Source organism: Carassius carassius, chromosome 32 (genome assembly GCF_963082965.1).
Source record: "Carassius carassius chromosome 32, fCarCar2.1, whole genome shotgun sequence".
Classification (NCBI taxonomy): Eukaryota; Metazoa; Chordata; class Actinopteri; order Cypriniformes; family Cyprinidae; genus Carassius; species Carassius carassius.
Genome location: NC_081786.1, coordinates 23002554 through 23017591, shown reverse-complemented (window position 1 = coordinate 23017591; position 15038 = coordinate 23002554). Strand labels below are relative to the sequence as shown.

The window sequence follows — 15038 nt, the reverse complement described above, 5'->3', positions numbered from 1 at the left end:
TACTTATTTATGTTAATGTTTGAGGTTTGTGTGTTAAGTGGTGTTATCTATGTTAACAATGCATTTGAATGTAATACTGATAAGTCAAAGTCAAAGTCTGCTTTATTGTCAATTCTTCCACATGTACAGCACATGCATACAAAGAATTAAATAAAGCAGTACAAAGCACATGGCAGATAGAGTGCAAACCAGTGAAAGGAAACCAGTGATAAATACACTAAAATACATCAAATGAATTCTATGGGAAAATATCTCTTATGCTGGCCCCTGGTAAAAGGCCCAGAGCTCATTGAGCAGCAAAAGCTCATCGCTGCAATTCCATCAGACCCAGCTCAAATTCACCAGGCCAGTGTGAGTTCAGCGTGGCTCCCAGGGGTCCCAGAGACGTTGGTGTGAGTCCTGGTAGGTGCAGGGGTGTGAGGGACGGCTCAGAGTAGGTGAAAGGGGAGGAAAATGAGAAGTCGTGGGAATGTGTTGGGTGTGGGGGGTTTCAGAGACAGTTTGGGATAGATGGATGCCATTCTGCAGAACGCCGGTCTCTGATGGTGCTAGTGAACAGTGAGGTGTAATTTCATGGATGAAGTCAAGGCATTCACAAGAGGTGCCAGGGAACAGTGAGGACATTTTTGAGCCGCCGTCAGACACTTCTGAGCAGAGCAGTTGGCAACTGTTCCTGACTATTATATACCGGTAAGTGATATGTCATTCTGTTATTGAAGAGAACTGGCCAGATACTTCACTTGATCATTGTTAGAATAAAATACAGCATCTATATATTATATAGTACAGTGATATTAGTCGTTTGAATAGTTTGAAACTGTACTGACTACACAGTGCTCTTGATGCTCATGTTACATGTCGCATGACATGTAAAAAAAATGGTTTAGTTTATATATATATATATATATTTCAGCACACACTGAACACTTGAGAAACATAAAATTGGTTCAACAGTTTCAAAGGCAATTCATTAAAATTGTATAAAGCAAGTGAATAAATTCTTTACAAAAAATCTATGTAAAAACATCTTTTTCCCTTCACTCAGGTGTTAAGATTCATTCAAGGGCAATGACTTTGAAGGAGGTTAGTGCATATCAGCAGCTCCGTTATTCCATTCTTTCATCCTTCATCATACACTGTAAACAAAATATTTGCATATTGTTGTGTATATACAATATAGCTATACAGTTTGAACACTGAGCAAGCCTTATGTGATTGCCCTTTTGAATTGGTTAACTGCAACACGTCATTGCACTCAGAATCAGCTGACCGTCCCGCTGCTGACCTCCATCGTGGCGGCGGTGCTCGGCTCGCTCCAGATAGGATACCACACAGGCAACATCAACGCCCCTGCCCGAGTGAGTAGAGTTGACTTTGGGGGCCAGGCACTGGTTAGCATGGTTTCTCAGTTTACATTCAAACTTCTCAGGGCCCTCATAAAACACTGAATAAACTTTACCAAGTCAGAGAATATTTCTCTTCAGCCAGCGCTGGATTTGGAAGGCTTCATATTTTCGCACAGGTAGCTATGATGTCTAGGTTGTGTTGATTTATCGTCTGTCTGTGGATATAGTCCAGTTCCCTCCGGTCAGTTTTTCAATATGAAAACATTGGGACTGGTCTCAAGATATTAGTCATGTCTTTCAAGCTGGTGAAATGTATTTTCAGAGTAAAGTATTAAAATTACAGGCTGCTCTGAGGCCACATTAGCATTATGTATGCTGTTTGTTTGTTTGTTTGTTGATGTAGTGTTGTAGTGTCTGAAATTACTGACTCATTTAGTCATTACTCAGACTCAAATTAAGATGCAGTTCATATTTTTAAACCTGAATGGCTTTATTTAATGGCTGTGGAGAACAGTTTTTCTGAGACAAGTATGACCTTGGGAGTTTGCGATGTATATCTATTATAATAAACTGCTTATGTGAGCATGATTAATATTCTTTTATTTTTCTTCAATGAGGTCATTGAGGAGTTTTTCAACATGACATGGAGATCCAGACACAATCAGTCAATACCAGACCACAGCCTCACTTTCCTGTGGTCCCTCTCTGTTAGTATTAAGGACTTTGGAGCATTGCTTGGATCACTGGGGGTCAAAGGTCTTGCTGACACCTTCGGGAGGTGAGAAATTTATTTTTATATCACAGATGCCCAGTCCACACAAAATGCCATTTATTAATTTATTTTTTATTTTTTTTTATTGTTTGTTTGTTTGTTTGTTTGTTTAGCTTTTTGGGGTGTATTAATTATTATTATGATTATACTGTTATCAACCACACTGTTATATATGCACTGCAACATTTAACTTAAAATATTTTTAAGAATTAATTAATAAATAACCATATTAAAATGTTTTTTTCTTTAGGTAAATAACTAGAAAATTGCACTGCATCACTGTATTGATACTCTATGTGACATTATTTACTATATATATATATATATATATATATATATATATACACAGTATGTTTGTATTTTCTGTAAATGAATGAGTGAATGAATGAACGAACGAATAAATGGATGAACGGACACAAGCTATGTAAAATACGAACTTATGAAAAGATAATTTTTCTTTGTATTTAAAGACACTTTAATAATATGTTCTTCAATATGTTATCAGAAATATTAAACATGAAAAGCTTATTAATAGTTTTGAAAGCAGCACTTATTCCTAAAAGTGTCCCACCCAGTTACTTTATATTAGGTGGGAATAACTACTATGTACTTATATTTAAATTGCACTTATTGTACTTATATTTAAAAAATACCTGTATGTAATTACATCTGTAATTAATTTCTGTAATTACATTTATAATTGCACTGTTGACCCATCTACACTTTAACCTACCATTAAACCTACCCATAACTCCAAACCTGTCCATAACCTTACCCGTGTCCCACCTCAACAGCAACAAAAGTGTACCTTGTATTTACTTTTTGATGATAGTACGTAGTAGTTAAGGCCACCTAATACAGAGTTGGGCCATTAATTCTATCAATACATTTCCTTTCAGGCGTAATGCTATTCTGATAGTGAATGTCTTATCAGTGGTTGGTGCCTCTCTGATGTTCATGAGCAAAATCACAGCATCATTTGAAGTACTTATTGTGGGTCGGCTGATCTTTGGCTTGTTCTGTGGCCTGGTGATGAGCCTGAACCCTCTGTACATCCAAGGCGTCTCGCCTACAAACCTCCGCGGTGCCTTTGCAACTCTGAACCAGGTGTCATTCGCCTCAGGCATTCTGCTGGGCATGGTGAGACATACTTGCTCCCAATCCTTTTCCAACTTTGTCCGTAGTTCTGGAAATCCTAAAAAACTGAGGCCTTGATCTCATGCCTGATGGTTTGTTCTGTGTATATCTCAGGTGGTGGGGTTGGAAACGGTATTGGGCACAGAGAAATACTGGTCCCTGATGTTGTCTCTGTCCCTAATCCCTGCAACACTCCAGTATATGAGCCTTCCTTTTTGCCCTGAAAGCCCACGCTACCTCTTCATAAACAGGGGAAAAGAAAAAGAAGCAGAGGCGGGTGAGTTAAAGAACATTATTGGGATAGAACGTTGACTTATGACTCAATGATGTAAAACGTACTGTGTCAAGGAGTTTGATCCAGCATCTTTCTTTACATTACAGCCCTGAAAAGACTTCGGGGAAATCCAGAGATGGTGACAAAAGAGATGGAGGAGATGAGAGAGGAAGCAGCCCACAGTGAAACAGGAGTGACTGTGAGAGAATTCCTCAGGAAGCGACGCTACCGGCAGCCGATAATACTTGTGCTTATCATAAACTTGGGAAGCCAGTTATCTGGATTCAATGCGGTTGGTGTTTCAACTGAAAAAATATTTCTGTATTTTCATGATGGTAGTGACAATTCAAAAGATGGGGAAAGTGTTTAGTAACGTTACTTTTAAAAGTAATCCACTATTGCATTACTCCATAAAAAAAATTACTAATTATGTTACTTAGTAACTCTTTATGAAAAGTAATGCATTGCTTTCATTTTTTTATACTTTTGTCATCTGGACCTGGCTTGCTTATTTATTTAATAAAAAAAATCTCATATTTCATTGTAAGTTATTTCACTAGTTAATTTCAAAATGTAATCTGATTACATAACTTGTAAGGCATTACTACCATTACTGCATTCAAGTTATCTTTTTCTAGTGCTTCACATAATAAAGAAGCAGTTTCGCATTAATAAAGGTGGAAAATAACAGAATCAATGATGACAATTCAGTCAAATATGGGACAAATTAACATTTGTCACAAAACACACCGAGAGAAACCAGGTAAGTGAACTGGGATATGTTTATCCATACAGCAGAAGCAAACTGAGGTGGGTAATTTCAGACTGGACATTCATCACACAACTTAAAGGAAAACACCTTAGACAGTCTTTGCTTTAGCAGGATAGTCAAACAGAAAGATCCAATGAGGAATTTCAGACAGCAACTCAGGTAAGTGTTCAGATTTCATAAAGAGTTCAAATGACTTCATGATAATTGGTTTCCTTTTCCCTTGCAGGTATAAGGACATGAGGACGGATGAACTGCCGATGGCAGAAGGGCAGGTAGGGGATGCCTATCCTAGTTCAGATGAGTAGACAGGTTGATGTTCACCAAAAAAAAAAAAAAAAAAAACAGAAGTCATAAAACTTCACCATCCATACATAATGTATTTGGCAGGTAGGTAGACTGGTGAAGTTAACAAATGCAAGGTTAAAGAACTGGAGAAATTTGAGAACTGGAGAAATTTGTGACACCAGTGAAAAATTTTTGACTAGCTTCCTGTACTCCTGTACTTCCTGTAAGTTAGAAATAAAGCAAAGAGCAAACTTGGGATTGGAAAAGTTTCAGGAACTGACACAGGGACTTGAATGAGCTTTGGGTCAGGATTACACAAAGAAGTTGATTCTGTAGTGAAAGGACAACCTGGAATGGTCTCTAGAGAGGCAGCCAAATTAGAATGAAATCGACGGACAGTGGTTAGTTTCTGAGAAGGTTCTTTGTCGGTGGCCATGACAGGTGATAACTTGGGATCAGCAGACTTGATGAGCGAGGATGTAGGACCAGCAGCAATGGGTGGTGATGACTTAATACTCGTGGCCATGATGGGTGATGACTCAAGGTCAGCGGCCACTTCATCTATGGTGAATTATGATTAAATTATCCAGAGGATGGAGTTGATAAAGGACTCCAGCATCCAACATGAAATCAGCCATGGGCATAGCAAGCCAGATCCAAAAGCCCTCCATTAAAATGAGGTCATCCCCAGCCACCCAGGGAATGTAGTCAATTGGACATAGTTCTCGAGTTCGAGTTCTCAAGTCTTTCTGAAAAATGAATGTGTTGATTCTCGACTGGTTGTGACCGCCACCCTGAGGAGGCAGATTGATGAATGCCAGGTCTTTATTCATGCTGTGAAGTTATGGTCTTGTCTTCTGTCACAAAACAAACCGGGAGAAGCACAGGTAAGTGAACTGGGATGTGTTTGTTCATTTAGCAGAAGCAAACTGAGACTGGTACGTTCAAACTGGACATTTATCACATAACTTAAAGGAAAACAGCTTAGACAGTCGTTGCTTTAGCAGGATAGTCAAACAGAAAGATCCAATTGGGAATTTCAAACAGCAACTCAGGTAAGTGTCCATATTTCATAAAGAGTTCAAATGACTTCATGATAATTGGGTTCCTTTTCCCTTGCAGGTAAATATGAGGACAGATGAAAAGGGCAAGCAGGGGAATCCTAGGTAAGTACTTCAGATGAGTAGACAGGTTGAGGTTCACCAAAACTCCAGAAGAAATAAAACTTCACCATCCATACATAATGTATTTGGCAGGTAGGTAGACTGGTGAAGTGAACAAACGCAGTGTTGAAGAACTGGAAAAATTGCAACAAGAACAGACAATTGTGATGTGACTGGTGACTGTTTATATTTCATGGGGAAATGAGGTGATCAGTAACAGGTGTGCTGATTAAGGACAGGGTATAGGTATGAACCAGACAGGCTCCTAGGAAATGTAGTTCTTCTGGGCTGGTAACTGAGCTGGTAAGAGGGCTGGTGAGTGAGAATGTGACAACATTCAATAGTGTCATAATAATGAAAATAGTTTCATTATTGAGCTAAAATCAGTTAAATAAGCACAAAGTGCATCAGTTCTGAAACCATTTCAATTCAAGCTATAAGCAGCTCCACAGAAGTCTATTGTTTTATTATTTAGCTCAAATGTTGATTTATTTCAATATGTCACAATCATCAGCTGGAGTGCCCATGAACTCCAGTAGAGGGCACTCCACTCAGGACTCTTGTATTTGGTGTCCATTTCCATTCCCTACTCCATTTCCCCATAATCCCGTGCTTAGGGCTAATTACCAGCAGGTGTTCCCCATTACCACTCCCCTATATATATACTGTGTTTGGACTCTCAATGATTGCGAAGACGTGTTTAGTTCTGTCTGGCATTTCCGAGCATTTCCCTAGTGTTTGTTCTTTCCGTGTTTGATTTTGGATTGTGTTAGCACCTGTGATTCTCTGCCGCCTCCCATGACCTCTGCCTTGTACTGATACTGATTCTGGATATTCCCTGACATACCTGACGCTGTTTTCTGATCTCTGCCTGTTTGACTATTCTCTTATTACAACATACTGCATATGGATCCGAACGCCTCTGACTTCATGTTACACAATAACATTGCAAGATTGCAAAATTCATAAATTATGAAACAAATTCAACTTAGCTCTATATAAGACAATAGTGGAATCATTCAGCTCTGTTCATTTCAAATCGTTAGCAGTACTGAATAGTAATTCACATTTAAACCCTAACTAAGCAAACAAAAACTGACAGTGACAAGGAAGCCAAAATCAATCAGATGACACAAATAACAAAAGAAAGAAAAAACCTTGAGGGAAACCTGTAACGGCGGAAGAAAGGGAGGAAGTTAAATGATAATTTAATGAGCAGTCAAACATACAAGTAACATGAAGACAGGATGATAGGTAGGTGCGACGAAGTCTGATAGTGATCCGGGTAATGACAATGTCCGATGGTGATCCAGGAAGTGGTGGTGAGGAGAGGCAGCAGGAGAGCATGACACAGGAACTGAGATGAGCAAGCCGTGGAGGTGAAGGGTGATATCCATGGAAGGTGAGGACTGGATGGGGTTCAGAAGACAAAGATGATCCAATGATGAGAAGAACACAGACAACAGGAACGAGAGACCAGGATTAAACATAGGGACTGCATACAACGCTCTGACAAACACAAGACAAAAGACAGGGCAATAAGTAGGGATCGGGTAATGAGTAGCAGCTGGTGTAGATGAACAATTAACTTAGACGCCCACATGAAACAATCACACAAACTCCACCCACATAGTGCAAAGCCCAAGGCCATGGTTTACCAACCGTGATAGTACCCTCCCCTCTAGGAACGCCTCCTGGCATTCCCAGACGACCCTACCTGTCGATTGTAATCATCAATCAGGGAGTGATCCAGTATGTCCCTAGCAGGTACCCAACTCCTCTCCTCCGGACCGTCACCCTCCCAGTCTTCCAAGTACTGGAATCCTCACCCCCTCCATCTCGAGTACAGTATACGATTGACCAAATAGGTGGGTTCCCCATCTATGAGTCGCAGCGGTGTGGGAACCGGGGTGGGAGGGGTTAATTTGTGAATAAAACACAGGTTTAATTTTGGACACATGGAAGGCGGGGGTAATTTGAGGTGAACTATCACCATACTAATAATCTTGGTGACAGGGAACGGGCCAATAAATTTGGGAGCTATCTTATTAGAAATGGAACGGAGCGGAATGTTGTTGGTAGAAAGCCACACTTTTTGACCCACGATGTATACAGGAGTCTTAGACCAGTGGCGATCAGCCTTGGCCTTGGTGCACGCCCTCACCTGGAGCAGAGTCTCGCGGGCTGTGGTCCACGTGCGGTGGCACCTCTTGACAAAAGCGTGGGCGGAGGGGACCGCAACTTCAGATTCCAAACTAGGATAGGTAGCTGGTAACTTGTGCTACACTCAAATGGGAAGAGGCCTGTGGCTGACACTGGTAGCGAGTTATGAGCGTACTCAACCATAGAGAGTTGTTGACTCCAGGAAGAAGGATTCTTGGAGACTAAACATCCAAACGTTCTCTCTAAATCCTCTTTGGCCCGCTCAGACTGACTGTTGCTCTGTGGATGATAACCTGAAGACAGGCTAACCGTCACTCCTAATAATTTACAAAACTCTTTCCAAAATTTGGACACAAATTGGGATCCTCTGTCAGAAACCACATCTACCGGGAGGCCATGTAACCAAAATGCGTGATCAATTACAGTAACCGCTGTCTCCTTGGCTGAGGGTAATTTGGGCAAGGGAATTAAATGTGCCACCTTCGAGAATCGGTCCACTACGGTCAAAATGACCGTCATGCCATTAGAGGGCAGGAGGGCGGTAACAAAATCTAGAACGATGTGGGACCAGGGTCTCGAAGGGACAGACAGTGGTTGAAATAACCCATCCGGAGGTCAGTTAGACGTCTTACCATTGGCGCAAACTGAGCAGGCCAAAACAAAATTGTGGATGTCGCGAGCCATAAGTGGCCACCAGAATCATTGCTTTACTAAGCACTTGGTGCGGCTTATCCCTGGATGACAAGCAACATTGGAGCAGTGACCCCACTGAATAACATCGGACCATAACTCCTCCAGAATGAACAACTGATTCGGTGGGCACCCGGGCGGAGGCGTTACCCCTTCTGAGGCCATCTTGACCTTCGACTCGACCTCCCATATGAGTGAAGAAATGACTATATTCTCAGGTAAAATACACTCGGGAGTCACTGGGCGTTCGGAAGGATCAAAAAGACGTGACAAAGAATCGGGTTTGACGTTTTTGGAACCCGGGTGGTTCGATAAGGAAAAATCTAAGCGACCGAAAGAAAGTGCCCACCTAGCCTGCCTGGAGTTGAGTCTTTTGACAGTTCTAATATATTCTAAGTTCTTATGATTGGTCCAGATGATGAAAGGTACCCCCGACCCCTCCAACCAATGACGCCACTCCTCCAATGATAATTTGACGCCCAACAACTCTCTTTTACCAATGTCATAATTACGTTTGGCAGGAGATAAACGATGAGAAAAGAACACGCACGGATGCATCTTGTCGTCTGAGGTAGCACGTTGGGAAAGAACTGCAGCTACTCCCACCTCTGACCACCACGAACTGACGTGTGGGATCAGGGGCTATTAAGATGGGAGCCTAAATGAAGCGGCTCTTGAGGTTGGAAAATTTCAGTTTCGGCTGTATTAGACCACCTGAACGCAGTACTGGGGGAGGTCAAGGCGGTCAGAGGTGAGAATAGTTGGCTGAAGTTGCGAATAAAACGCCGTTAAAAATTGGCGAACCACAGAAACCACTGTAGGGCCTTACGGGAATCTGGACTTGGCCAATCTATCACAGCCTTAACTTTGTCAGGATCCATACGTACTTCCTCAGATGAGACGATGTAACCTAGGAAGGGAACAGACTGTGCATGAAGTACGCATTTCTCCGCCTTGACAAAAAGCCCATTCTCTAGTAATCTCTGGAGCACTCGTCTGACATGTTGCACATGTTCCTGGAGAGACAAGGAAAAAATCAGTATGTCATCCAGGTAAACATATATGAACTGATCAACCATGTCTCTCAACACGTCATTAACGAGTACTTGGAAACCCCTGGCGAGTTGGAGAGCCCGAACAGCATCACCAATTATTCAAAGTGCCCTCTAGGGGTGTTAAAAGTGGTTTTCCACTCATCCCCATTCCTAATGCGGACCCAAAGATAAGCGTTGCGTAAATCCAGTTTTGTGAAGACGGATGCTCCCTGTGACCTCTCGAAAGCTGAAGACATCAACAGCAAAGGATATTTTCTTTACCGTGATGTTGTTCAGCTCTCGGTAATCAATACAAGGAACCATCCTTCTTACCAACAAAAAAGAATCCCGCCCCCGCTGGAGAAGAGGAAGGGTGGATGAACCTCGATGCCAGAGAATCAGAAATATATTTCTCCATGGCCTCCCTCTCCAGAACAGAAAGAGAGTAAAGCTTGCCTTTAGGTGGGGACTTACCTGAAACTAACTCTATGGCACAGTCACAGGGACGATGCGGAGGGAGAGAAGCAGCAAGAGACTTACTGAACAGTTCGTTCAGGTCCAGGTACTCCATGGGCACGTTTGACCGAACCGTAGCCTCCTCCTGAAAAACAGAAACAGACACAGCAGGACAAGCAGAAACCAGACAAGACTTATGACAACGTTCACTCCACAAAGTGATGGTGTTGGAACCCCAATCCACTCGTGGGTTGTGTTTGACTAGCCAGGGGTGACCTAAGACGATGGGTGCCACAGGGGAATCCATGAGGAGGAAGGGAAGGGTTTCGGTGTAGTTGCCGGAGGTGAGGAGAGTTATGGGTCCTGTGGCATGGGTGATGTGGGGCAGTTCCTGGCCATTGAGTGCACTGACGGTGATGTGATCTGATGTGAAAGGGGAGTGATAGGAAGTCTCAGGTGTTGTGCAAGGGTGGTGTCCATGAAGTAACCTTCTGAATCCAGAATGGCGTGACAGGTGTGAGTATTTTTGGCCAACCTCAGTTTCACCGGAAGAAGAGTTGATGATGTTGAGGACTTCCCGGCGGAGATCCCACCCGATAGTAGCCTCAATCTTACTACCGGGCTTACTCTTTTACCGGGCAGGAAAGCAGAGGATGTCCAGAGCCAACGCAATACAGGCATAGTCCACAGGACAGACCGTGTTCTCCCAGGGATGCCTGGAAGACGTGTGTGACCGGCCTGCGCCCCCAGTCGGTCAAGGCGAGCATCCACGCGGAGCGCCAGGTCGATAAGTCCGTTGAGGCTGATTGGCAACTCGAGAAGGTAGATCTCCTTGTACACACGGTCGGCCAACCCATGCAGGAACATATCCCACTGCGCCTCCTCGTTCCACTTGCACGCAGCCGCCAAGGTGCGAAACTGGATGGAATAGTCCGCCACGGAGTGAATTTCCCAGCTTAATGTCCGCGAGCTCTCGGGCCGCCTCCTTGCCGGCCACGGCCCGGTCAAACACTCTCTTCATCTCTTCAGAGAGGAAGTGGAACGAGGCGCAGCATTGGTCTCGGTTCTCCTACACCGCCATCCCCCACAGGGCGGCTCTTCCGGAGAGTAAAGTCAGAACGAACGCCACCTTGGACTCCTCAGTCTCAAAGGTGCGAGGCTGCAGAGAGAAATGCATGGAACATTTAGTCAAGAATGTTCTGCAGTATTTGGGCTCACCAGAGTAGTTCTCCGGCACCGGAAGGCATGGTTCCGGCCGGTAGTGGTTCTCGGGGATGGCCCGGGGGATGGACGGTGCGGGTGGCACAGTGGGAGTTGCCAGCTGTTGGATCTGCTGGGTGAGCTTGGACACCTGTGTCACCAGCGCTTGGACAGTGCGTCCAGTGTTGACAATGCTCTCCTGCTGCTGATCCATGCTGGAGATGCTGTGGAGAATGAAATCTTAGAGTGACGTGGAACTTGGTGCTTCCGTGTTGGGTCAGAGCGTTCTGTAATGGTGGAAGAAGGGGAGGAAGCAAGTGCAAGTTAAATGATAATTTAATGAGCAGTCAAACAAACAAGTAACATGAAGACAGGATGATAGGTAGGTGTGACAAAGTCTGATAGTGATCCTGGTAATGAAAATGTCCGATGGTGATCCAGGAAGTGGTGGTGAGGAGAGGCAGCATGAGAGCGTGAAACAGGAACTGAGATGAGCGAGCCGTGGAGGTGAAAGGTGATATCCGTGGAAGGTGAGGAGTGGATGGGGTTCCGAAGACAAAGACGATCCAACGACAAGAAGAATACAGAGAACAGGAACGAGAGACCAGGATTAAACACAGGGACTGCATACAATGCACTGACAAACACAAAATGAATGACAGGGCAATAAGTAGGGATCGGGTAATGAGTTGCAGCTGGTGTAGATGAACAATTAACGGAGACGCCCACATGAAACAATCAGTGCTGACGCGAGACACACACAAACTCCACCCACATAGTGCAAAGCCGAGGCCACAGTTTACCAACCGTGACAAAACCAAGCTCAGTCAGGGGGTCCTTTCTCCATTGGCATAAATGAACAAATACTTGTATTTAACATAGACATAATTAAAGTTTGCCACCACTACTTTTAACACCAAAAAAAAAAAAAATATCATGTTATAACAGGATAAATGTGCTTCCTCTATAATGATTTGTGAATACAACACTGCCTGGTTACACTTTACCATGTCTCTTATTTTTTTCCTCCAGATCATAAATTATTCAACAAAAATGTTTGCCCAATCCAATTTTGATGAAGCCAAATATCTGACACTAGGGGTGGGGGCCGTTAATGTGGCATTCACCATAGTAGCAGTGAGTATTCCTTATATGATGTTCATGTTCAGTCTAGTCAGTGTTATATGTTAATATTTGAATTTGTTCAAAGGTTTATTTTTAATTTTTTTTAGTACTGGTCTACACAGTCATTTACTGTACATGCGAGTAAAACAAATAAGAGGCAGATTCAGATTATCCACTTTAGAATAAAAACAATTTCTAGGTCTCTCACATACATGAAAATAGATGTTTGCTTCTCCTTTTTATTGAGGATAAGGTTACTTTGTGTACTTTTTTTTTTTTTTTACAAGACTTTTATTAGTGAACTAAAATTTTATTTGTTTTTCTCTCTTTTCTCCACAGTTCTTTTTGGTGGAGAGAGCAGGACGCAGGAAACTGTTGCTTGCTGGATTTCTGTCACTAGCTCTCTGCAACCTACTTATGACCATCACATATTCCATTATGGTGCAAATGAATATTCTTTTTCATACTCCAGAAATGAGGTCCAAATTCCTTACTATTCTCTACATCTCCTCTCCTTTCTTCTCTCTTTTCTCCTTCCAGGACATAGTTCCAGACATTCGCAATATGCAGGTACTGGTGATTTTCGTCCTGATCTCAGCTTATGAAGTGGGGCCTGGGCCAATTTCTTGGTTCATTGCCGCTGAGCTTTTTGACCAGTCAGCCCGTCCCATTGCTATGGCCTTCACTAGCATGCTTAACTGGGGAGGGAAGTTTTTACTAGCAATGCTCTTTCCACCTCTTCTGGTATGTGCATCTCTTGTTTTTAGAACATGAAGATCAACACAAGATCTATTTTGAGCATTTATGTGGTATAATATAGTTCACTTTAATGCATCAAATTCTTGTTTGCAGAACATGTGTGGGGCCTATGTCTACCTCCTCTTCATGTGTATGGCCTTGATTGCCTTTACCTACACCATGTTTCGTCTTCCTGAGACCAAGGGACGCACTTTTGATGACATTGTGGCTGAGTTCCGTGGGGCTGAGGGCATTCCACTACATAACAAGACCACATTTAACACATTTCCCTGATCTCGCTCGGCTTTTGGGTTAACAAGACCAACAGTGATCAACTCAAATGCAACTGGTGTGTTTACAAAACCAATGAAGAGTATTAAGGACCCTGCATAGAATAACTCATACAAATGTTAACCTTTAACATTTATTTTGAAAAAGCACAACCTTGTTGAGTCTTCGCAACTTTGCAAGTTTTTATCACACTGTGAAAGCTCACAACTCTCTGGTTTGTAGACTCTTGCCAGATATCTATGATAGAAGCTGCAAGCCAAGTTTAAGGTAACATACTACCAAACAACTTGACTGACTACATTGAGAGGTATATTAACAGTGAAACTACAGTACTTTGGAGTCATTTGTAAGTAAAACCATGCAATCTGTGTTCACTGTATAAACATTGCCTGAGACATTTGCAGTATGCTTAATTTTTCTTTAATTCATTTCTCATTTAAATGGTGATAGAACGTGAATATGATTGTAAACATAAAATAAAAGTAGTAGCATTACAGCATTTTGTTTCACTTCAGCAAGTAGTGCGACATATTGCTCTAATTCGTCTCTCTCATTGTTTTTATTTCATTTTATTTTCCTTTCTTTCTTAACAAAATTATAAACATCCAGAGTCCCTAAAAAATGGAAAGGTCAGGTGAATTTCATTACAGCCTTTGTAAAAGAGAATATTAAGGACATGACATTGAGGACATCTTGTGAACTCCAAGGAAAATCTTGGAATTGATTTCTTGTTTCATGTTGACTATGAGGTAATTAGAAGATTACAAGAACAGAGAGAGTTTCTTGTTAGCAGAACCCATAAAAAAATAATATTAAGACAAACGCACTCTTCATGGTGGAAAAATGAAATGCACTCGAAAGAAGCCACAGAGTTTTACAGCTCAATTAAGTAGACCTGTAAAATATAGCTGTGTTTCTTAAAAGTCCCTCATAGTCCTGTAATGAGAACCATTTGAAACTTTCAGATTTCGCGAGGATATTCTGTCACTTAGTCATATGCTTGTTATATCTAATTATCTAATTAAAATATGCAGGCAATCACCTGACATAGTACTGTAAAACGTGTCACATATAACAATTACATAATTAAGTAAAGAAAGAGTTGTGCCTGTATTACCAGTTCAGTTGTCAATAACATTATTATTCCAAATTGTGGGATACTCTTTGTGTGCTGTTTCTTAGGGTACGTAGGGTGACCACACATCCTCTTTTCCTGGATATGCCCTGCCCGGGATTTCTGCTTCTTGATGTTTTGGATTTCTTCTACACTTGAAGTGCTCAGTACAGTCCTTGTACATTATGTTTTGGATGCCATGATTATGCTGATTATGTACAATGCCTGCATGCTATTGGTCAATTTCAGTTATTTCCTTCAGCAAGTAGGAAAACAATAGGAAAACAAAACTAAAACCTTATTCAAAAATCCCAACCAGTTCATATCTGTAATAAATTGGATATACTGTATGTTTGTCCTAGATTGCTGCACATTTTTGTTAAATACATCAAAGCTCCATGACTTACAGTAGTAGTGGTAGTGCTCTATTTTGTTTTTCCTTGCAAATAATTTCCCCTACTACTAAAAACACTTATAA

The 15038-nt window shown here is 42.0% G+C and overlaps 1 protein-coding gene across 1 annotated transcript; it reads left to right on the top strand.

The window, feature by feature from the left end:
• Nucleotides 1-487: 487 nt before the first annotated feature.
• LOC132113286 (solute carrier family 2, facilitated glucose transporter member 1) lies at nt 488-13973 on the top strand. The gene is made up of 11 exons (XM_059521101.1): nt 488-690; nt 1046-1083; nt 1260-1358; nt 1964-2124; nt 3018-3258; nt 3370-3532; nt 3637-3821; nt 12325-12429; nt 12757-12858; nt 12958-13161; nt 13270-13973. Exons 2-11 carry the CDS (start codon nt 1069-1071, stop codon nt 13447-13449), a joined length of 1455 nt encoding a protein of 484 aa, XP_059377084.1. The 5' UTR covers nt 488-690; nt 1046-1068; the 3' UTR covers nt 13450-13973.
• The last annotated feature ends 1065 nt before the right edge of the window (nt 13974-15038 follow it).

Coding starts and splice junctions, on each gene's coding strand:
- LOC132113286 (XM_059521101.1), top strand. Junction 2,125..3,017: donor CTTGCTGACACCTTCGGGAG/GTGAGAAATTTA, acceptor ATTTCCTTTCAG/GCGTAATGCTATTCTGATAG. Junction 13,162..13,269: donor TGCTCTTTCCACCTCTTCTG/GTATGTGCATCT, acceptor TCTTGTTTGCAG/AACATGTGTGGGGCCTATGT.